The 22,696-nt window shown below is 53.6% G+C and overlaps 3 protein-coding genes across 3 annotated transcripts in view; 2 read left to right on the top strand and 1 right to left on the bottom strand.

Moving 5' to 3' along the window:
* Positions 1 to 3,494, top strand: part of fbxo3 (F-box protein 3) — a 7,922-nt gene extending 4,428 nt beyond the window's left edge. The window contains exons 4-10 of the mRNA XM_056431742.1: positions 173 to 218; positions 2,062 to 2,146; positions 2,225 to 2,347; positions 2,408 to 2,523; positions 2,598 to 2,705; positions 2,784 to 2,866; positions 2,930 to 3,494. Coding sequence (XP_056287717.1) covers positions 173 to 218; positions 2,062 to 2,146; positions 2,225 to 2,347; positions 2,408 to 2,523; positions 2,598 to 2,705; positions 2,784 to 2,866; positions 2,930 to 3,070 — 702 coding nt within the window. The 3' untranslated portion in view covers positions 3,071 to 3,494. The remainder of the gene's footprint in view (positions 1 to 172; positions 219 to 2,061; positions 2,147 to 2,224; positions 2,348 to 2,407; positions 2,524 to 2,597; positions 2,706 to 2,783; positions 2,867 to 2,929) is intronic.
* LOC130204771 (chromosome alignment-maintaining phosphoprotein 1-like) lies at positions 3,439 to 4,667 on the bottom strand. The gene is made up of 4 exons (XM_056431741.1): positions 4,411 to 4,667; positions 3,932 to 4,275; positions 3,641 to 3,855; positions 3,439 to 3,477 (listed from the first exon to the last, which is right to left on the bottom strand). The coding sequence occupies exons 1-4, from the start codon at positions 4,665 to 4,667 to the stop codon at positions 3,439 to 3,441; spliced, it is 855 nt and encodes a 284-aa protein (XP_056287716.1).
* A 153-nt stretch (positions 4,668 to 4,820) lies between these two features.
* LOC130204770 (mediator of DNA damage checkpoint protein 1-like) lies at positions 4,821 to 22,443 on the top strand. The gene is made up of 11 exons (XM_056431740.1): positions 4,821 to 4,831; positions 8,572 to 8,921; positions 13,486 to 13,614; positions 13,812 to 13,951; positions 14,201 to 14,275; positions 14,458 to 14,668; positions 14,744 to 14,863; positions 14,938 to 15,167; positions 15,242 to 18,278; positions 18,514 to 18,589; positions 21,397 to 22,443. Exons 1-11 carry the CDS (start codon positions 4,821 to 4,823, stop codon positions 22,424 to 22,426), a joined length of 5,409 nt encoding a protein of 1,802 aa, XP_056287715.1. The 3' UTR covers positions 22,427 to 22,443.
* The last annotated feature ends 253 nt before the right edge of the window (positions 22,444 to 22,696 follow it).

Genomic DNA, 22,696 nt, shown 5'->3' with positions numbered 1-22,696 from the left:
AGTTCTTTACCTGTAGCTGGAGTCCTTTACCTGCAGCTGTAGTTCTTTACCTGTAGCTGTAGTTCTTTACCTGCAGCTGTAGTTCTTTACCTGCAGCTGGCGTTCTTTACCTGCAGCTGGAGTCCTTTACCTTAATCACACGCCGTCATGTTTCCATGTCTTTGTGTTTCAGGATCAGACGGCTCAGGACCCTTCAGCCATCGATATGTTCATCACAGGTCTGTTGTGAAGCCTGTTGTTCATCCAACAGACTCACCGCCTGTTGTTCATCCAACAGACTCACCGCCTGTTGTTCATCCAACAGACTCTCAGCCTGTTGTTCATCCAACAGACTCACCGCCTGTTGTTCATCCAACAGACTCACCGCCTGTTGTTCATCCAACAGACTCACCGCCTGTTGTTCATCCAAGACTCTCAGCCTGTTGTTCATCCAACACTCACCGCCTGTTGTTCATCCAACAGACTCACCGCCTGTTGTTCATCCAACAGACTCTCAGCCTGTTGTTCATCCAACAGACTCACCGCCTGTTGTTCATCCAACAGACTCTCAGCCTGTTGTTCATCCAACAGACTCTCAGCCTGTTGTTCATCCAACAGACTCACCGCCTGTTGTTCATCCAACAGACTCTCAGCCTGTTGTTCATCCAACACTTTCAGCCTGTTGTTCATCCAACAGACTCACTGCCTGTTGTTCATCCAACAGACTCTCAGCCTGTTGTTCATCCAACACTCACCGCCTGTTGTTCATCCAACAGACTCACCGCCTGTTGTTCATCCAACAGACTTACTGCCTGTTGTTCATCCAACACTCTCAGCCTGTTGTTCATCCAACAGACTCACCGCCTGTTGTTCATCCAACAGACTCTCAGCCTGTTGTTCATCCAACAGACTCACCGCCTGTTGTTCATCCAACAGACTCTCAGCCTGTTGTTCATCCAACAGACTCACCGCCTGTTGTTCATCCAACAGACTCTCAGCCTGTTGTTCATCCAACAGACTCTCAGCCTGTTGTTCATTCAACAGACTCTCAGCCTGTTGTTCATCCAACAGACTCTCAGCCTGTTCATCCAACAGACTCACCTGTTGATCATCCAACTGACTCTCAGCCTGTTGTTCATCCAACAGACTCACCGCCTGTTCATCCAACAGACTCACCGCCTGTTATTCATCCAACAGACTCACTGCCTGTTGTTCATCCAACAGACTCTCAGCCTGTTGTTCATCCAACAGACTCACCGCCTGTTGTTCATCCAACAGACTCTCAGCCTGTTGTTCATCCAACAGACTCACCGCCTGTTGTTCATCCAACAGACTCTCAGCCTGTTGTTCATCCAACAGACTCTCAGCCTGTTGTTCATTCAACAGACTCTCAGCCTGTTGTTCATCCAACAGACTCTCAGCCTGTTCATCCAACAGACTCACCGCCTGTTGTTCATCCAACAGACTCTCAGCCTGTTGTTCATCCAACAGACTCACCGCCTGTTCATCCAACAGACTCACCGCCTGTTGTTCATCCAACAGACTCACTGCCTGTTGTTCATCCAACAGACTCTCAGCCTGTTGTTCATCCAACAGACTCACCGCCTGTTGTTCATCCAACAGACTCTCAGCCTGTTGTTCATCCAACAGACTCACCGCCTGTTGTTCATCCAACAGACTCTCAGCCTGTTGTTCATCCAACAGACTCACCGCCTGTTGTTCATCCAACAGACTCACCGCCTGTTGTTCATCCAACACTCTCAGCCTGTTGTTCATCCAACAGACTCACCGCCTGTTGTTCATCCAACAGACTCTCAGCCTGTTGTTCATCCAACAGACTCACCGCCTGTTGTTCATCCAACAGACTCACCGCCTGTTGTTCATCCAACAGACTCTCAGCCTGTTGTTCATCCAACAGACTCACCGCCTGTTCATCCAACAGACTCACCGCCTGTTGTTCATCCAACAGACTCTCAGCCTGTTGTTCATCCAACACTCTCAGCCTGTTGTTCATCCAACAGACTCTCAGCCTGTTGTTCATCCAACACTCTCAGCCTGTTGTTCTTCTCTCTCTGTGTTCAGGTTCTTCTTTCTTTGAGTGGTTCACAGATTACGTCCACAACGTCGTCACCGGAGAATACTCCATCATCAGAGACCAGATCTTCAGGTGAAACACATTATATACGTATCTATATATATATAGCCCCCTCTCAGTGGCCCCCCCTCAGTGCCCCCCCCTGTGCAGGTATGTGCATGAGCAGGGCTGTGTGGAGACCACGGGGCCCCTCACCGTCTCCGTGTCCACCTCCTTCCTGCCCGAGCTGTCGTCTGTCCACCCGCCACACTTCTTCTTCACCTACCGCATCAGGTACCTGTCTCTCTCTCTGCCTGTCTGTCTGTCTCTCCGTGTCTCACTCTGTGTCTTCAGGATAGAGATGTCCAGCAGTGCGTCTCCAGACGCCGCCTGTCAGCTGGACAGCCGCTACTGGAAGATCACGACCTCCGACGGCAACGTGGAGGAGGTGCAGGGGCCCGGCGTGGTCGGTAGGTCACATGACCACGGCCGGCTGCTGGCCCCCGCTGACTCTCTGTCTCTGTGTGTGTGTGTGTGTGTGTAGGGGAGTTTCCCATCATGACACCTGGGAAAGTCCATGAGTATGCCAGCTGCACCACCTTCTCCACCCCGACGGAGTTCATGGAGGGTCACTACACCTTCCACAGCCTGGGTACCTTCTGCTTTGTCATGGTGGCTGTAGTTCTTTACCTGCAGCTGTAGTTCTTTACCTGCATGTCGTGTCTCCTAGCCAACAAGGAGGACGTGTTCCACGTCGCCATCCCGCGCTTCCACATGATCTGCCCTCCCTTCAGGGAGCGGCTGGTCCGCACGGTCAGTCCCACCGCACTCATAGTTGTTATAGTGTTATAGTGTTGTTATAATCTCTCTCCTCAGCAGAAGGCGCCGCCCGGTTCCGCGTCTCGCTTCGATGACGACGGCGAGTTCTGCGACGGAGACGGCGGCGACGACTTTGGCGACCTGAGAGGAATCAACATGGCCGCCCTGGAGGGGGCGTGGTGCCCGCGCCACATCTGAGCCGTCGCCCGGCAACGGGGCGATCGACACGCAGCCGGGGATTCTGGGAAGGCGACCGGAGGCATCGGCCCGCGGCGGCGAGAGGACGACCACTTCCTGTTTCTTGAGACTCGCGGTTCCTGTGAACTCTGGAGGAACCGCCCGGTTCTGGTTCTGGCCTCGGGGACCGGGACCTGCAGGGCCCACTTAGGCTCCTCGTTCCTGCACACATGACCTTTACAAGCTGGGCTTTTATTTTGAAAAGCCAGACGTGTTTCCTTTGCTGCGCTCTCGTGTGATTGGTCGGTTTGTTTTGGGGTAAATAAATGACACCAACGTCATCACAGGAAACACAAACCTCAAGGCTTTTAGTTTGAAGGCTCTGGGAGTCATGCCTCTGAGGAAGTGTTTCCCTTCACAATAAAAGCCTTTTCAATGACGGGCACAGATGAGTAGAAAGTCCTTTATTCAGTCCTCCTCTTCCTCCATCGCCCTCTCTGTTCTCCTCCTCTTCCTCTCCCCTCTCCCCGTCTTCTCCGCCGCCGCCGCCGCTGCCGCCTCCTCCTCCTCCTCCTGCCCTCCCCGCCCCGCCCAGCCCCAGGCGTTGCAGCGGCTGCAGTGCCTCCGGAAGCCGCCCATGGCGTGCGAGCGGAAGCGGCAGAAGGGGCAGGCGTAGCGGCCGGGTCGGTGCGCCGCCGTGACGTGCTGCTGCAGCCGGCTCGGCAGGAAGAAGCGGCGGGCGCAGCGGCGGCAGCCGTACGGCCGCGGCACGTCGTGGCGCCGCACCACGTGGCTGATGGCGAAGCCTGCAACGCGGGAGGTGCATTGTGGGTCATGTGGCCGAAAGACGTGCGTTCGAGGACCGCGGGAAAGCCCACCCACCTTTGAGTTTGGTCTTCCAGCCGCAGAGGAGGCACACGAAGCGGCCGGCGGCGAGGCGCACCACGCGGGCCGTGGCCTCCATCTCCTCCTTCAGCTGCTCGGCGCTAAGCCCCGCCCCCCCCGCCTCCTCGTCCTCCGGCGGGGGGGCGGCGTCCCCGCGGACCGCCATGGCGGCGTAGGCTTTGGGGATGTCGTGCTTCCTCACGGCGTGGGCCACGCCCGCCGCCTTCAGCCGGCTCCTCCAGCCGCACAGCAGGCAGCGGTACCCCGCGGCGTCCAGCAGGAGCACCGCCTCCACGGCCGCCTGGCCACGCCTCCTCGCGGCAGCCGGCTCCTCCCCCTCCCTAGTCTCCTCCCCCCCCTCCTTCTCCTCCCTCGTCTCCTCCTCCTCTCTAGTCTCCTCCCCCCCCTCCTTCTCCTCCTCCCTAGTCTCCTCCCTCGTCTCCTCCCTAGTCTCCTCCTCCCCCTCCTCGCAGTGCCTGGAGATGATGTGTTTGAGGACCTTGCTGAAGTCCCTGCTGGTGAAGAAGCAGTCCCTGCAGTGGAAGAGGCGGGCGGTGCTCTGGTACATCAGCAGGTTGCCGAGGCGACCGACCGCCACGCCGTCCAGGCGGGCGGGGTGGGCCGCCGCCACGTGGGTCAGCTGGTGGGCGTGGCTCTTGGAGAAGTAGCCGCACAGGGGGCACTGCAGGTGGGCCGCCGCCTCGCCGGGGGGCGGGGGGGCGAGGGCGGACATGAGGGCCGCGTCTGTCGAATAAAGTTACAGTCAAATGATCACGAGGCGTTCAAAGACCGTCAAACACATCGAGAGATCCACAAAGGAGAGACCGTGAGGAGGAGGAGGAGGACGCCTCCCCACCAGAGACCTGGGGAGCTGCGTCACAGCAACATGGATGAGCGGTTGGTGGAGAGTCATATTTAAAGAGACAGCAGCAGGAAGAGAGGCTGCAGTCATGGATACATACGAGTTACTAGTTATGTCTTCCTGTTTACTGCAGTAACACGTGGTGTTTTATTCCCTGGGTAATGACTGTAAGGAGCCATCCGGCTCCTCCATGCATCCCGGGGTTTTGACTGTAAGGCGGAGCCAATCGATGAGAAGCTACCGTGTAAGCTAGCAGGCTAACTCCCAGCTCACGCGCTTTAAGACCCCGTTTTAAATAATAAGAAGAAGAAGAATAAACCGACCTGCTTCCGCCGCCCGATGTGTGTGTGTGTGAAGCGCCTCCACCGGAAGCCTCTAGAGGAGCATCTGTTTGTTCGGAAGCACAAGCAGCCGAGCTCAGACTAGCTAAACATGCCGTGATCTCGCGATACTTGTGGCGAGAACCGGATATCGCGAGATCTCGGGCATGCTTTAAATCTTGAGGTCTCTTTCATTCCTGATGGTATAAAGATCAGAGAAACCCATATTAAATATACTTATTACAATTACATTATTAATGTCGATGATGATGCTCTAGCACGTTTTGTTACGTTTTTTATGTGTGAAAACTAAAACTGTAGGCTACTGTGTAGTAGTGGAGGAAGGAGGTCCTCTTAGAGGACGGAGGGATGGAGGTGAGATGGTGGAGGTGATGGGAGTGAGGTGATGGAGGTGATGGGTGGATGGGAGGTGATGGAGGTGAGGGGTGGAGGTGATGAGGTGATGGAGGTGAGGGGTGGATGTGAGGTGATGGAGGTGAGGGGTGGAGGTGATGAGGTGATGGGGGTGATGGAGGTGAGGGGTGGAGGTGATGAGGTGATGGGTGGATGGGAGGTGATGAAGGTGAGGGGTGGAGGTGATGAGGTGATGGGAGTGATGGAGGTGATGAGGTGATGGGTGGATGGGAGGTGATTAAGGGGTGGAGGTGATGGAGGTGATGGGTGGATGGGAGGTGAGGGGTGGATGTGAGGTGATGAAGGTGAGGGGTGGAGGTGAGGTGATGGAGGTGAGGGGTGGATGTGAGGTGATGAAGGTGAGGTGATGGAGGTGAGGGGTGGAGGTGATGAGGTGATGGGGGTGATGGAGGTGAGGGGGTGGAGGTGATGAGGTGATGGGTGGATGGGAGGTGATAGATAGATAGATAGATAGATATATATTTTATTAATCCCCAAGGGGAAATTTGTCGTGACAGTAGCAGCAACACACGAGTAAAAACAAAACACAAAATATAAGAAACAGGGATGAAAGATATAGAAGTATACAAGTAAAATAAAAGTAAAATACAAAACAAAATATATATGTAAATATACAACACACATGCATACACAACAACACTGACAAATCAAATACACAAAATATTAAATATAGACAGAGTGCAAAAAGCAAAGTGTGTGTATGAGTGCAGAGCAAATGAAATGCAATGTGTGTGTATGTGTGTAGTGCAAACAAATGAGATGTGTGAAGTGCAGATCAACATAGTGTAAGTATTCAGTTATTGCACTAGGATCTGGCAAGAGGTGAACTGTTGTAGAGCCTCATAGCCGTCGGCAGGAATGTTCTCCTGTATCTGTCCTTGTGGCAGCGGAGCGTGAGGAGACGTCTGGAGAAAGTCCTCCTCTGTCCCTGGAGGAGGTGGTGGAGAGGGTGGTCCGGGTGGAGAGGGTGGAGAGGGTGGTCCGGGTGGTCCGGTGGTCCAATATGGACACAAGTTTCTTCAACGTCCTCCTCTCCACCACCTGTTCCAGGAGCTCCAGCTGGCAGCCGATGATGGAGCCAGCCTTCCTAACCAGTTTGTTAAGACGGCTGGTGTCACCGGCTCCGATGCTGCTCCCCCAGCAGACAATGGCAAAGTGCAGCACACTGGCGACAACCGACTGGTAGAATAACTCCAGCATCTTGCTGCACACGTTGAAGGATCGAAGCTTCCTCAGGAAAAAGAGTCGACTCATCCCCTTCTTGTACACAGCGTTGATGTTGGCCTTCCAGTTCAGTCGGCTGTCGATGGAGACGCCCAGGTACTGGTCCTCCTCCACCAGGCACTGGTCCTCCTCCACCAGGTACTGGTCCTCCTCCACCAGGCACTGGTCCTCCTCCACCAGGTACTGGTCCTCCTCCACCAGGTACTGGTCCTCCTCCACCATGTACTGGTCCTCCTCCACCAGGTACTGGTCCTCCTCCACCATGTACTGGTCCTCCTCCACCAGGTACTGGTCCTCCTCCACCAGGTACTGGTCCTCCTCCACCATGTACTGGTCCTCCTCCACCAGGTACTGGTCCTCCTCCACCAGGTACTGGTCCTCCTCCACCATGTACTGGTCCTCCTCCACCAGGTACTGGTCCTCCTCCACCAGGTACTGGTCCTCCTCCACCATGTACTGGTCCTCCTCCACCAGGTACTGGTCCTCCTCCACCATGTACTGGTCCTCCTCCACCAGGTACTGGTCCTCCTCCACCATGTACTGGTCCTCCTCCACCAGGTACTGGTCCTCCTCCACCAGGTACTGGTCCTCCTCCACCAGGTACTGGTCCACCTCCACCATGTACTGGTCCTCCTCCACCAGGTACTGGTCCTCCTCCACCATGTACTGGTCCTCCTCCATCAGGTACATGTCCTCCTCCACCAGGTACCTGTCCTCCTCCACCAGGTACTGGTCCTCCTCCACCATGTACTGGTCCTCCTCCATCAGGTACTGGTCCTCCTCCACCAGGTACTGGTCCTCCTCCACCAGGTACTGGTCCTCCTCCACCAGGTACTGGTCCTCCTCCACCATGTACTGGTCCTCCTCCACCAGGTACTGGTCCTCCTCCACCAGGTACTGGTCCTCCTCCACCAGGTACTGGTCCTCCTCCACCATGTACTGGTCCTCCTCCACCAGGTACTGGTCCTCCTCCACCATGTACTGGTCCTCCTCCATCAGGTACTGGTCCTCCTCCACCAGGTACTGGTCCTCCTCCATCAGGTACTGGTCCTCCTCCACCATGTCCACGTCCACTCCCAGGACACTCAGAGGGGGAGGAGCTCTTCCTCCTGAAGTCCACCACCATCTCTCTGGTCTTGGCCACGTTCAGCCACAGGTGGTTCTCATCGGCCCACTTTACAATGAAGGTGAGGGGTGATGGAGGTGATGAAGGTGATGGAGGTGAGGGGTGGAGGTGATGAGGTGATGGGGGTTCAGCGGTCTGGTTGGTGATCTAAACTTAGTCCCACAGAATACACACGAGGTGATTAACCTTCACTCAGCGGCCATCTGCAGACGAGATAATCCCTGAGCAGATTAGAGGAGGAGGAGGAGGAGGCACTAGTGAGGAAACCTACTCCATGTTGTTGGACCGCTGTGGGAACGAGGAGACGAGGAGACGAGGACACGTTTACCTTTAATCTGATGACTTTTGGGAGACTTTGAGCTCAAATCTGAAGACGCCTTTATTTTGAAGGATTTGAAGCTTTTATTGTGAATATTAAAATACTATTTGTGCCTTTTATTGTGAAGGCTACAAATACTTGATCTTTTATCCTCCGGTTTGTAGTTTTATTCTGAAGGATTATTTGTATTCAGTGATTTTTTTGTGTCGGATCACATTGATTTGAAGCTGAAGGACTCGCTCAGGCTTTTATTGTGAAAAGATCACCAATTTGGGATCTGTCCTGAGGGCGGGACCAGTATGATTTCTTATGTGGAGTGTCTGGGAGGGGAGGGGGCGGGGCCTAACGCAGGGTCACGCTGCTGGACCGGCGACACGAGCTGCCGAGCGCCAACATCCAGCAGGCGACGCCCACGGGAGAGAGAAAGCCCCTCCCCCCCCACATCCACCCTGTCCTCGCCCCAGAGGCTCATGGGAAACCCGACCAGCAACCTCCACCTCTTCCGCTGCCGCGCTCCCCGCCCCCCGCCCCGCCCCGCCCCGGCTACACCCGGCCGGCCCCGCCTCCTCGCGGCGCCACGCCCCCCTTCGGGGAACCGGAGGTACCGCCGCAGTACAGCTACCGGCCCAGCAGGGGGTGCCGGACCGGCTTCTTTTGCTCCGGACCGGAGGCCACGCAGACCACGCCCCTTCTCCAGAGAGGTGCTGATTGGCTCCTGTGTGTCGTGCTCCTGACGCTCGGTCCAGAACCGTTGGAGCCGTTGGCTGCTGGTGGTCCTGAGTGGTCCCCTTGGGCCCAGCTATTCTGGTTTGGCCTACAATGTGGTCCCAGTTAGCCCAGTTAGCCCAGTTAGCTCAGTTAGCTCAGTTAGCTCAGTATTGTGCTAACTGGCTGGATCTGGTCCTGCATGTTCCCAGGTAACCTGTCTCTGGTGGTCCTGATTGGCCGACATTCACTGATATTAATAAACCGTCTAAATGCTCCAATCAGTGAGGCTCCACTAGCCCAGAGAGACACACACACACAGACACACACACAGACATACACACACACACACAGACACACACATACACACAGACACACACATACACACACACACAGACACACAGACATACACACACAGACATACATACACACACACATACACACAGACACACACACATAGACACACACACAGACACACACACACTTCCCTCCCTCAAAGCATCATCTCTGTGATGATGCAGTATTTTCGGCTAACCTTCATCACCGAGTAGCTCACAGGAAGGACACACACGTGTGCTGGCTTCTTGGCAGTGTGTGTGTGTGTGTGAGAGAGAGAGAGGCGGGCGAGAGCGAGAGAGTGGGAGGAGAGTAGCGCTGCAGTGAGTCAAGCTGCATTACTGCTGCTGCTGTCTTCATGCTGCAGCCTCAGGAGTGTGTGTGTGAGTGTGAGAGTGTGTGTGTGAGAGTGTGTGAGAGTGTGTGTGTGAGAGTGTGTGTGTGTGTGGGGTAGTCATGGTCGTATTCGGAGTGGTGATCAAATCCGTCCTCAAATACCTGAACAGGACCAGAGGTGAGTGTGTCCGCATTGTTCTGGCATGCAGCGCTCTGATTGGCTGTCAGGCGTCATGCAGCGCTCTGATTGGCTGTCAGGCGTCATGCAGCGCTCTGATTGGCTGTCAGGCGTCATGCAGTGCTCTGATTGGCTGTCAGGTGTCATGCAGTGCTCTGATTGGCTGTCAGAGCTCAAGGTGTGTTCAACAGCTGCTCACCAGACTCCAGGACTCTCTTCAAGGTCCTTGTGAGACGTCTGGTGCTCCTCAAGGACCACCTTACCTGGAACCCCAAGACCACCTTACCTGGAACCCCAAGACCACCTTACCTGGAACCTCAAGACCACCTTACCTGGAACCCCAAGACCAGCTTACCTGGAACCCCAAGACCACCTTACCTGGAACCCCAAGACCACCTTACCTGGAACCTCAAGACCACCTTACCTGGAACCTCAAGACCACCTTACCTGGAACCCCAAGACCACCTTACCTGGAACCCCAAGACCACCTTACCTGGAACCTCAAGACCACCTTACCTGGAACCTCAAGACCACCTTACCTGGAACCCCAAGACCACCTTACCTGGAACCCCAAGACCACCTTACCTGGAACCCCAAGACCACCTTACCTGGAACCCCAAGATCACCTTACCTGGAACCTCAAGACCACCTTACCTGGAACCTCAAGACCACCTTACCTGGAACCCCAAGACCACCTTACCTGGAACCTCAAGACCACCTTACCTGGAACCCCAAGACCACCTTACCTGGAACCCCAAGACCACCTTACCTGGAACCCCAAGACCACCTTACCTGGAACCCCAAGACCACCTTACCTGGAACCTCAAGACCACCTTACCTGGAACCCCAAGACCACCTTACCTGGAACCCCAAGACCACCTTACCTGGAACCCCAAGATCACCTTACCTGGAACCTCAAGACCACCTTACCTGGAACCCCAAGACCACCTTACCTGGAACCTCAAGACCACCTTACCTGGAACCTCAAGACCACCTTACCTGGAACCTCAAGACCACCTTACCTGGAACCCCAAGATCACTTTACCTGGAACCTCAAGACCACCTTACCTGGAACCTCAAGACCACCTTACCTGGAACCTCAAGACCAGCTTACCTGGAACCCCAAGACCACCTTACCTGGAACCCCAAGATCACCTTACCTGGAACCTCAAGACCACCTTACCTGGAACCTCAAGACCACCTTACCTGGAACCTCAAGACCAGCTTACCTGGAACCTCAAGACCACCTTACCTGGAACCTCAAGACCACCTTACCTGGAACCTCAAGACCACCTTACCTGGAACCCCAAGATCACCTTACCTGGAACCTCAAGACCACCTTACCTGGAACCTCAAGACCACCTTACCTGGAACCTCAAGACCACCTTACCTGGAACCTCAAGACCAGCTTACCTGGAACCTCAAGACCACCTTACCTGGAACCTCAAGACCACCTTACATGGAACCCCAAGACCACCTTACCTGGAACCTCAAGACCACCTTACCTGGAACCCCAAGACCACCTTACCTGGAACCCCAAGACCACCTTACTTGGAACCCCAAGACCACCTTACCTGGAACCCCAAGACCACCTTACCTGGAACCTCAAGACCACCTTACCTGGAACCCCAAGACCACCTTACCTGGAACCTCAAGACCACCTTACCTGGAACCTCAAGACCACCTTACCTGGAACCCCAAGATCACCTTACCTGGAACCCCAAGACCACCTTACCTGGAACCCCAAGACCACCTTACCTGGAACCCCAAGATCACCTTACCTGGAACCTCAAGACCACCTTACCTGGAACCTCAAGACCACCTTACCTGGAACCTCAAGACCAGCTTACCTGGAACCTCAAGACCACCTTACCTGGAACCTCAAGACCACCTTACCTGGAACCCCAAGACCACCTTACCTGGAACCCCAAGACCACCTTACCTGGAACCCCAAGACCAGCTTACCTGGAACCCCAAGACCACCTTACCTGGAACCCCAAGACCACCTTACCTGGAACCCCAAGACCAGCTTACCTGGAACCCCAAGACCACCTTACCTGGAACCCCAAGACCACCTTACCTGGAACCTCAATACCACCTTACCTGGAACCTCAAGACCACCTTACCTGGAACCTGATTGGAGACCTCTCTGTAGAACCCCGTCAGCCTCAGGAGGAGGAGATGAATGAATGAGACGAGTGTCTGTGTCAGTGAGTCATTTGTCTTTAATGACTCATCTTGTTTTCTTTGATGACTCATCTTGTTTTCGTTCACTCATCTTGTTTTCTTTAATGACTCATCTTGTTTTCTTTGATGACTCATATTGTTTTCTTTGATGACTCATCTTGTTTTCATTAATGACTCATCTTGTTTTCTTTAATGACTCATCTTGTTTTCATTAATGACTCATCTTGTTTTCATTAATGACTCATCTTGTTTTCTTTAATGACTCATCTTGTTTTCATTAATGACTCATCTTGTTTTCTTTAATGACTCATCTTGTTTTCTTTAATGACTCATCTTGTTTTCATTAATGACTCATCTTGTTTTCTTTGATGACTCATCTTGTTTTCTTTCACTCATCTTGTTCTCTTTAATGACTCATCTTGTTTTCTTTAATGACTCATCTTGTTTTCATTCATGACTCATCTTGTTTTCTTTAATGACTCATCTTGTTTTCATTAATGACTCATCTTGTTTTCTTTAATGACTCATCTTGTTTTCTTTCACTCATCTTGTTCTCTTTAATGACTCATCTTGTTTTCTTTAATGACTCATCTTGTTTTCATTCATGACTCATCTTGTTTTCTTTAATGACATCTTGTTTTCATTAATAACTCATCTTGTTTTCTTTGATGACTCATCTTGTTTTCTTTAATGACTCATCTTGTTTTCATTAATGACTCATCTTGTTTTCTTTAATGACTCATCTTGTTTTCTTTCACTCATCTTGTTTTCATTCATGACTCATCTTGTTTTCTTTGATGACTCATCTTGTTTTCTTTAATGACTCATCTTGTTTTCATTAATGACTCATCTTGTTTTCTTTAATGACTCATCTTGTTTTCTTTCACTCATCTTGTTTTCTTTAATGACTCATCTTGTTTTCTTTCACTCATCTTGTTCTCTTTAATGACTCATCTTGTTTTCTTTAATGACTCATCTTGTTTTCATTCATGACTCATCTTGTTTTCTTTGATGACTCATCTTGTTTTCTTTCACTCATCTTGTTCTCTTTAATGACTCATCTTGTTTTCTTTGATGACTCATCTTGTTTTCTTTAATGACTCATCTTGTTTTCCTTGATGATTCATCTTGTTTTCTTTCACTCATCTTGTTTTCTTTAATGACTCATCTTGTTTTCTTTGATGACTCATCTTGTTTTCTTTAATGACTCTTCTTGTTTTCATTAATGACTCATCTTGTTTTCTTTGATGACTCATCTGGTTGTGTGTGATGACTCATCAGCTCCTGTTTGAACTGTGGAAGTTACGTTGATGACATCATCATCTAATGTTGTTGGAGACTCATTTGGTCCAATCAGGGGGCAGCTCACTGTGTCAGGGACAGTTTGTTGTTATTGCTCCTGATCTGATTGGACTCCACATTGTCTCAGAATATCACAGGGAATCAATCCTGCTGCTCCTTCAAAATAAAAGCCCTCTGGCCTGTTGGCTTGAGGAGTGTTGTGAACTGTTCCCTCTCTGCAGCAGGAAGCGGGGACAGCGCGTGGTCCGTTCACTACACTACCCAGAAGCCCCAGCAGGGTCCTGCAAAAAGACGATCCAGCGGTGCTAATGACCCGCAAGGTCAAAGGTCAACAGCAGACAGTGTCTTAGGTAATAACACACACACTGTAGGCTATAATATGTGTGTGTCATAGTATAAATACTCATAAGAGCATGTGTATTCATCCGCTGCTGAAAGTAGTTCCAACAAATGCACTATTGGAAACAGCTGAAGGGTGTGTGTGTGTGAGTGTGTGTCTCTGTGTGTGTGTCGGTGTGTGTGTGTGTGTGTGTGTGTGTGTGTGTAGCATGTAACGGGCTAACTCGGCATGACGACAGTCAGCCACTCAGCTCTCAGAGCCACGCCCCGTGCTCCTCCTCCTCTGGCATTGACCAATCAGAGGGCAGCACAGCACGCAGAGGCTGGAAGGACAAAAGCAGGAGGATGGTGAGTGACACACACACACACACACACACAGAGACACACACATACACACACACACACACACACAGAGACACACACACAGGCTGAACCGACCAACATACTTTACCATAATGTAAAAATCCTGCTTTAAAAAGTATGTAGGTATAATCATTTATTAAAAGCACTGTGTTGTTTTGGGGCCCTCTGCTGGTCAGACTGAGCTACTACACCTCATCTCACTTCCGGTTTCATTCTCCCTTCTGGTTCCCCCAGAGGTGCAGAGTCCTGAACTTTCTCTCTCAGTCCTGCCTCCCACTTTGTTTCAAGTTTTCAGTTTGGAGGAGAACGGTAAACATGGATTGAAGTAGACTAAAGTAGACTAGACTAGAATAGATAGAACTAGACTAAAGTAGACTAGACTAGAGTTGATAGAAGTAGACTAAAGTAGACGACAAGGGACTAGAGAGCCAGTTAACGTGGATTTCCCCGGATGTGGACTCAAGTCGTCATGAAGCGTTTTCTTGACTCAGTCCACAGACGAGGAGTTGATCTGGAACAACACGCGACCTCTGACCCCACTGGTCCTCAACCCCGACCACCGCACCTCCTGTTGGGATGTCTTTGGCTCCGCCTCCGTGGACCTGGAGGTGCAGCCGCCCCCCCGGCTTCCCACCCCGGAGGAGAGGACGAGGCGGCAGGCGGAGGCAGTCGCCGTGTCCATGGTCCCGATCAACATCACAGGTGGGTCTGGACTCCACGGCGATGCCTTGAGGTCAGCAGGACTCTTCTGAGCCGTGTCTTGTTGTCGTGCTTCAGGACAGAGTTTTGATCGTCAGGCCAGTTTTCGTAAAGCGGCTCCTAACAACGACTCGATGTCCCAGCGGCCCCGCAAGACGGTCCCTGGGAGACCTGATGATGTCATCAGCCGTGCTCCAGGTATGAGCTCATCTTCTCCACCAGCTGCACAGGCGTCCTCTTCCTGTGTCTCCTCTGAACTTGTGCCTCCCCAGACCCGGTCTCTCCGGACCCCCCCGGTCCGTTATCCACCGTGGGTCGGCCAGCCTCCTCCCGACGACAGGAGGGAGGAGCAGGGGAGGAGGAGCACTCTGCAGCCAGGAGGATCCGAGCCCAGAGAGGTCTGGGGCCGGCCAGCCTCACGGCCTCCCTCACGGGCTCGTCCTCCTCAGAGGGGACCACCTCCTCTCTGAACTCTGAGGCCTGCAGGGCAGTCGGTGGTCAGGTCAGTGAAGGAGAACTCGTGGTCACAAGCCTCTCTAAAGATTCTTAAGATGTCTTCCTTCCTGTTTGTCTCAGGCTCTTCAGTGTTTCCCCAACGCCCTCCGACCCCCGCTGGCATCTGACCCCACTGCCAGAGTGGTACCCCAGTCCCCTGCCTCCTCCTCCTCCACCTCCTTCCCTTCTTCCCCCATCGCCTCCTCCCTCCTCAGTGGCCCTAGCCGTGCCCTGCAGGCGGCCTGGCCTCACATCGGCCTCAAGCCCTTGAAGGAGGCTGACTGCCCTTCCCCTTTCTCCTCCCACTACCGCTCCTCTTCCTCCGCCTCAGAGTCTCAGTCCAGCCACCAGGAGCCAGGTGACCGGAGTCCCCCCCAGCAGGACTCCCAAGACTCCTCCGATGGGGAGGTCTGGAGCTACCGGCCCCTCTGGGCCAGCGTCAGCCAGGAGCCGAGCTGTGTTTGTGGGGGAGGGGGGAGCGGTGACCCCCTGCTCCCCCCCGCTCCCTCCACCCCGTCTCAGCTGTGTCCAGAGAGGAGGACCTCCTCTCCTCTGCTGAACCAAAGGAGGTCCAGCTCCTCCTCTTCTCTCTCCACCAACAGCAGCATCTCCTTCCGCAAGTCCAAGCGCCCGCCTCCGCCACCGCTGCGCTCCGACTCTTTGAGGCGCCGGCCAGGCCAGCCCCCCCGCCCTGAGCCCCCCACCCAGCCGCCTCCTGAGGCCCTCTCTGACCCCTGGGTGCCCCGGATCACCAAGCGCCGTCAGAAGGGCTTCCAATGTGGCACAGTGACAACCTTTGGACCTCGGACCCCGGACTGCCAGGCGGATACCGTTGACCCGCCTTCCGAGCAGCTACCACCAAGCCCCGCCCACTCCCATGACCACGCCCCCACTCCTCTCAACCCCTCCTCAGTGGCTGAGCTCCAGCACCTCGCCCCGCCCTCCAGTGGCAACACTCCTGTCTCCTCCCCCATGTCCAGCAGAATGTCTCGGGGTGAAGAAAGGCCAAAGCCCCCGGTGCCAGAAAGGAGGTCCTCTCTCCTCTCTACCCTCTCCTCCTCATTTTCTTCCACCTCCTCCCTCTCTTCTTGCACCTCCTCAGACTCTTCTGCCAAGCATCTTCCTCCTCCTCCTCCACCTCCTCTGTCAGAGGGTTCCTCTCCTTTCTTTCCCTTCCTCTACTCCCCCTTTCGCAAGTGTCCTCCTCCAGCTCCTCCTCTTCCTCAGCCCTGCCTGTCTGCTTCCTCCTTCACCGAACTTTCACCTGCTCCTCCTACTCCACTTTTATCTCTTCCTCCCCCGCCTCCTCCTCTCCCACCCTCATCCCTTCTAACTCCTCCTTCTCGTCCTCCTTCCTCTCGGCCTCCTCCTCCCCCCTACTCCTTCACCTTCAGGCAGAACTCCCATCATGCGTTGGTGTCATCATCAAATAACCTCCCTCCACCTTCATCTTACCCTCCTCCTCTTCCCATTTCAGAACTCCCAGAATGTGCACTTGCTTCCCTTTCTCCTCCACCTGCTCCACCCTCCTCCCCTGCTGCCCCCCTGAGCGCCACGCCGCCCTGCCCCCTGGTGGCCACCCGGGCTCTGCAGGGCGTCACGCTTCGCCCCGTCCTGAGCCAGGAAGGCGTCATCGCTGATGAAGAGGAAACGCCGCGCAGGTCCAATCATGACGACGCCCGCCTCCTGAGGAACGATGACTCCTCTCATGCTAAGCTACGGGGTCGTGTTGCTAGCACAGCGGACCAGAGGAGCTCTGTTCCTCAGCTGACCAACAACGAAACTCCTCAAGACTTCAACGGGCCAGAGAAGACAGACGTGTCTGCTCCACCGGCCAGTCCTGATGGAGCCCGGGTCAGAAACCACGGCAACACAAGCATCCAGCATCCTTTGGTCACAGATCAAGTGTTAGCCGGTGCTAAGCTAACTGCGGCTACAAAGAAGCAGGGAAACGCAGACTCTTGGTCCCGGAGCCTCTCTGAAACGAGACCCCAGTCCCCAAGAGAATGGAGGCCGAGGCCGCTGGACAGCGAAGAGGACACGGAGACCAACGACAAGAAGAATCCACACATGTGTCACGATGCAGCTGAAGATTCCTCCGCTTTGAGGGAAGTGGAGGAGGTCTGTGGGAGGCGGGGCTCCCCGGAGGAGCCCACCCTTTGCATTGTGGGTCTCATGGCGTCTCCCGAGGACCTACGAGGACGCAGGTCTTCTCCTGGGCTCAACAGCCAATCACAGCTTCCAGCTGATTCCTCCTGCACACCTTTGCCCTCCGATATGCCTTCCCCAAATCACCTGGCGCCCACCACCTCACCCGGTGGCAGTGACCCGCCGGTCGGCTCTCCTCAGAGGCAGAAGCCCCCAGATCGCTCACCCCAAAGCACTGAGCCTCCCTCTGGGACCAGGGGCACCGCGAGGGCTGGAACCACTTCAAACAGCACCATGGGGGCCATGGGCATGTCTGGGAACTCTGGCCCCTCAGGGATCATCGGTACCACAGAGACCCGGGGTCGGAGAGGGACTTGGAACCCTTTGGATGAGACCACAAGTACGAAGAACCGTGGAACGACTCGGGGTCCCGTAGAGACCTGGACCACCTTGGCGACCACGCCCCCCGGGGTCATCCAGACCACCGGACTTCCTCAGGATGCTGAGAAAACGCTTCAGACGAACATGATGAGCTCGTTGCTGTCTGAGGAGGAAGGCGAAGATGAGAAGGAGACGGTGGAACAGAGAGGGATGAAGACCTCGATGATGCCATCAACCACCGGGGGAAAAGACAAAACAAGGAGGAGGAAGAGGAGGAAGAGGAGGGCAGGAAGTCATCTGCTCATGGTGTCAACAATAAGGCCCTCCCCCTCCTCCTCCTCCTCATCGTCCTCTGGAGATGAACAGGACGTCAAAGAGGGATCAAGTCAGAAGGCGAGGATGGCGACGCCATGCGATCAAGACTCTCGTGACTGTGAGAACTCCTGCGCTCTGATTGGCCGGCGGTCCACCAACAGCCTGCGAGGAAAGACTCAAGACCTGCTGATACATGAGGAAGAGGAGGAAGAGGAGGAAGAGCGAAGCCAGAAGGGAACTGACAAGAGGGGGGGGGCCAGAGGAGCGTTGAATCGTAAGTTCACTGTTTCCTGAGGGAGTCGGTCCTGGCCCACATTTAAAGGGCCAGTAGTACTATGTTATTATCCGATGTTCCATCAAGTACTGTATAGCAGTGTGGATTGTATATCGTAGTCTGTATTAGTAATATGTCGTATTGTATAGTATTTATCGTGGTCTGTACATTATGGAACACAGGGACCCGTTTAGTCTCACGTCCAACAACAAGCAATAAATACTTGTTTCTCCAGAAGACCTGTTGGTCAACGCAGATCACCTGGTCAGCCGAGCCCGGACCACCGAGGATCTGTTCACCACCATCCACAGGTAGGTCTCTCATCCACAGGTAGGTCTCACATCCACAGGTAGGTCTCACATCCACAGGTAGGTCTCACATCCACAGGTAGATCTCACATCCACAGGTAGGTCTCACATCCACAGGTAGATCTCACATCCACAGGTAGATCTCACATCCACAGGTAGATCTCACATCCACAGGTAGGTCTCACATCCACAGGTAGATCACACATCCACAGGTAGATCTCACATCCACAGGTAGATCACACATCCACAGGTAGATCTCACATCCACAGGTAGGTCTCACATCCACAGGTAGATCACACATCCACAGGTAGGTCTCACATCCACAGGTAGGTCTCACATCCACAGGTAGGTCTCACATCCACAGGTAGATCTCACATCCACAGGTAGATCTCACATCCACAGGTAGGTCTCACATCCACAGGTAGGTCTCACATCCACAGGTAGATCTCACATCCACAGGTAGATCACACATCCACAGGTAGGTCTCACATCCACAGGTAGATCACACATCCACAGGTAGATCTCACATCCACAGGTAGATCACACATCCACAGGTAGATCTCACATCCACAGGTAGATCTCACATCCACAGGTAGGTCTCACATCCACAGGTAGGTCTCACATCCACAGGTAGATCTCACATCCACAGGTAGGTCTCACATCCACAGGTAGATCTCACATCCACAGGTAGGTCTCACATCCACAGGTAGGTCTCACATCCACAGGTAGATCTCACATCCACAGGTAGATCTCACATCCACAGGTAGATCTCACATCCACAGGTAGGTCTCACATCCACAGGTAGGTCTCACATCCACAGGTAGATCTCACATCCACAGGTAGATCTCACATCCACAGGTAGATCTCACATCCACAGGTAGGTCTCACATCCACAGGTAGGTCTCACATCCACAGGTAGATCTCACATCCACAGGTAGGTCTCACATCCACAGGTAGATCTCACATCCACAGGTAGGTCTCACATCCACAGGTAGATCTCACATCCACAGGTAGGTCTCACATCCACAGGTAGGTCTCACATCCACAGGTAGATCTCACATCCACAGGTAGATCTCACATCCACAGGTAGATCACACATCCACAGGTAGATCTCACATCCACAGGTAGGTCTCACATCCACAGGTAGATCACACATCCACAGGTAGATCTCACATCCACAGGTAGATCACACATCCACAGGTAGATCTCACATCCACAGGTAGGTCTCACATCCACAGGTAGATCTCACATCCACAGGTAGGTCTCACATCCACAGGTAGATCTCACATCCACAGGTAGATCACACATCCACAGGTAGGTCTCACATCCACAGGTAGATCTCACATCCACAGGTAGGTCTCACATCCACAGGTAGGTCTCACATCCACAGGTAGGTCTCACATCCACAGGTAGATCTCACATCCACAGGTAGATCTCACATCCACAGGTAGATCTCACATCCACAGGTAGATCTCACATCCACAGGTAGATCTCACATCCACAGGTAGATCACACATCCACAGGTAGATCACACATCCACAGGTAGATCTCACATCCACAGGTAGATCACACATCCACAGGTAGATCTCACATCCACAGGTAGGTCTCACATCCACAGGTAGATCTCACATCCACAGGTAGATCACACATCCACAGGTAGATCTCACATCCACAGGTAGATCTCACATCCACAGGTAGATCACACATCCACAGGTAGATCTCACATCCACAGGTAGGTCTCACATCCACAGGTAGATCTCACATCCACAGGTAGATCACACATCCACAGGTAGATCTCACATCCACAGGTAGGTCTCACATCCACAGGTAGATCTCACATCCACAGGTAGATCTCACATCCACAGGTAGATCTCACATCCACAGGTAGATCTCACATCCACAGGTAGATCTCACATCCACAGGTAGATCACACATCCACAGGTAGATCTCACATCCACAGGTAGATCACACATCCACAGGTAGATCACACATCAGGTAGATCACACATCCACAGGTAGATCACACATCCACAGGTAGATCTCACATCCACAGGTAGGTCTCACATCCACAGGTAGATCTCACATCCACAGGTAGATCACACATCCACAGGTAGATCTCACATCCACAGGTAGGTCTCACATCCACAGGTAGATCTCACATCCACAGGTAGGTCTCACATCCACAGGTAGATCTCACATCCACAGGTAGGTCTCACATCCACAGGTAGGTCTCACATCCACAGGTAGGTCTCACATCCACAGGTAGGTCTCACATCCACAGGTAGGTCTCACATCCACAGGTAGATCTCACATCCACAGGTAGGTCTCACATCCACAGGTAGATCTCACATCCACAGGTAGATCTCACATCCACAGGTAGATCACACATCCACAGGTAGATCTCACATCCACAGGTAGATCACACATCCACAGGTAGATCTCACATCCACAGGTAGGTCTCACATCCACAGGTAGATCTCACATCCACAGGTAGGTCTCACATCCACAGGTAGATCTCACATCCACAGGTAGGTCTCACATCCACAGGTAGGTCTCACATCCACAGGTAGATCACACAAACACCCTGATATGCCGTCACTGTACTGACCAATCGGCCTCCTCTCACCTGTCTGTTGACTCCTCCCTCTGCCTCTGTGGAGCAGTGCATTATGGGAAGGAACGGCGTGAATGTCCAGGTAACGATTTGTCCCCAAGTAGGAAGCTCATTGTCCCCTCAACAGAAGATTCCTGTCTCCTTGTTCCCTTACATTGTTCCCCGAATCGAGAGTGACTCTTTGTTTTTGGTCTCAGGTCTAAGAAGAAGATGCTTGGAAGACGGGATTCAGAAGTCGACCGCCATCTCGTGTCCTCTCCCTCTGGCCCCGCCCCCCTCGCTGCTGCCGGCAGTCAGAGCTCAGTGAGGCGCTTCAGGGCCCTCCTGCTGAGGACGGGAAGTCGTTGGGATTCGTCTTCTCGAATCTCGGCCGTTGAGCAACTTCGGAAACTCGCTTCTCCTCCGAGTACTGACGATCTCCACAGTGTGCCGCAACCGCTGTTAGCACAACCGCTGCCACCGCAACCGCTGTTAGCACAACCGCTGCCACCGCAACAGCTGTTAGCACAACCGCTGCCACCGCAACCGCTGTTAGCACAACCGCTGCCACCGCAACAGCTGTTAGCACAACCGCTGCCGCCGCAACCGCTGTTAGCACAACCGCTGCCGCCGCAACAGCTGTTAGCACAACCGCTGCCGCCGCAACCGCTGTTAGCACAACCGCTGCCGCCGCAACCGCTGTTAGCACAACCGCTGCCGCCACAACCGCTGTTAGCACAACCGCTGCCGCCGCAACCGCTGTTAGCACAACCGCTGCCACCGCAACAGCTGTTAGCACAACCGCTGCCACCGCAACAGCTGTTAGCACAACCGCTGCTACCGCTGCTGCTGCTACCGCTGCCGCCGGCCGGCCATCGCCCCTCAGGTCCATGTGGCGGGAACACCAGCCTCCCTCTGGACACGCCCACGTCTCTGTGCAGTCAGAAGTTCTCCATGATCGGATTAGGATGGGGGCGAAAGGATCTGATGCACAATCACCTCCTCCTCACCTCCTCTTCCTCCTCCTCCCACTTCCTCTCTTCCTCCTCCATGCGGCCTCGCTCCCTCACTCCCCCCTGCTCCTCCAGCCGCCACTTTGCCGCCCCGATGACCGCCATCACTGAAGGAGAGAGCGAGGAGGAAGAGGAGGACCACGTGGTTTTCATGGAGTCTTCGGGAACCGAAGGAGAACTGGACTGGACTGGACTGACTGTTCTTTACTGGACTGACTGTTCTTTACCGGACTGACTGTTCTTTACCGGACTGACTGTTCTTTACCGGACTGACTGTTCTTTACCGGACTGACTGTTCTTTACCGGACTGACTGTTCTTTACTGGACTGACTGTTCTTTACCGGACTGACTGTTCTTTACTGGACTGACTGTTCTTTACCGGACTGACTGTTCTTTACTGGACTGACTGTTCTTTACTGGACTGACTGTTCTTTACCGGACTGACTGTTCTTTACCGGACTGACTGTTCTTTACCGGACTGACTGTTCTCTTATAAAAGTCATTT

This window comes from Pseudoliparis swirei, chromosome 14 (assembly GCF_029220125.1).
Source record: "Pseudoliparis swirei isolate HS2019 ecotype Mariana Trench chromosome 14, NWPU_hadal_v1, whole genome shotgun sequence".
Lineage (NCBI taxonomy): Eukaryota > Metazoa > Chordata > Actinopteri > Perciformes > Liparidae > Pseudoliparis > Pseudoliparis swirei.
Note: the sequence above shows the minus strand (reverse complement) of the source record. Positions and strands in the feature narration are given on the sequence as shown.

Excerpts from the sequence above, each read along its gene's own strand:
- LOC130204771 (XM_056431741.1), bottom strand. The coding sequence starts at position 4,667 with ATGTCCGCCCTCGCCCCCCCGCCCCCCGGCGAGGCGGCGGCCCACCTG. Across the intron at positions 4,276-4,410 it reads CTCAAACACATCATCTCCAG|GGAGGGGGAGGAGCCGGCTG; the intron begins GCACTGCGAGGA and ends GGAGGAGACTAG. Across the intron at positions 3,478-3,640 it reads GCTGCAACGCCTGGGGCTGG|GCTTTTATTGTGAAGGGAAA; the intron begins GCGGGGCGGGGA and ends GTCATTGAAAAG.
- LOC130204770 (XM_056431740.1), top strand. Across the intron at positions 8,922-13,485 it reads CACGCCCCTTCTCCAGAGAG|CAGGAAGCGGGGACAGCGCG; the intron begins GTGCTGATTGGC and ends CCCTCTCTGCAG. Across the intron at positions 13,615-13,811 it reads AACAGCAGACAGTGTCTTAG|CATGTAACGGGCTAACTCGG; the intron begins GTAATAACACAC and ends GTGTGTGTGTAG.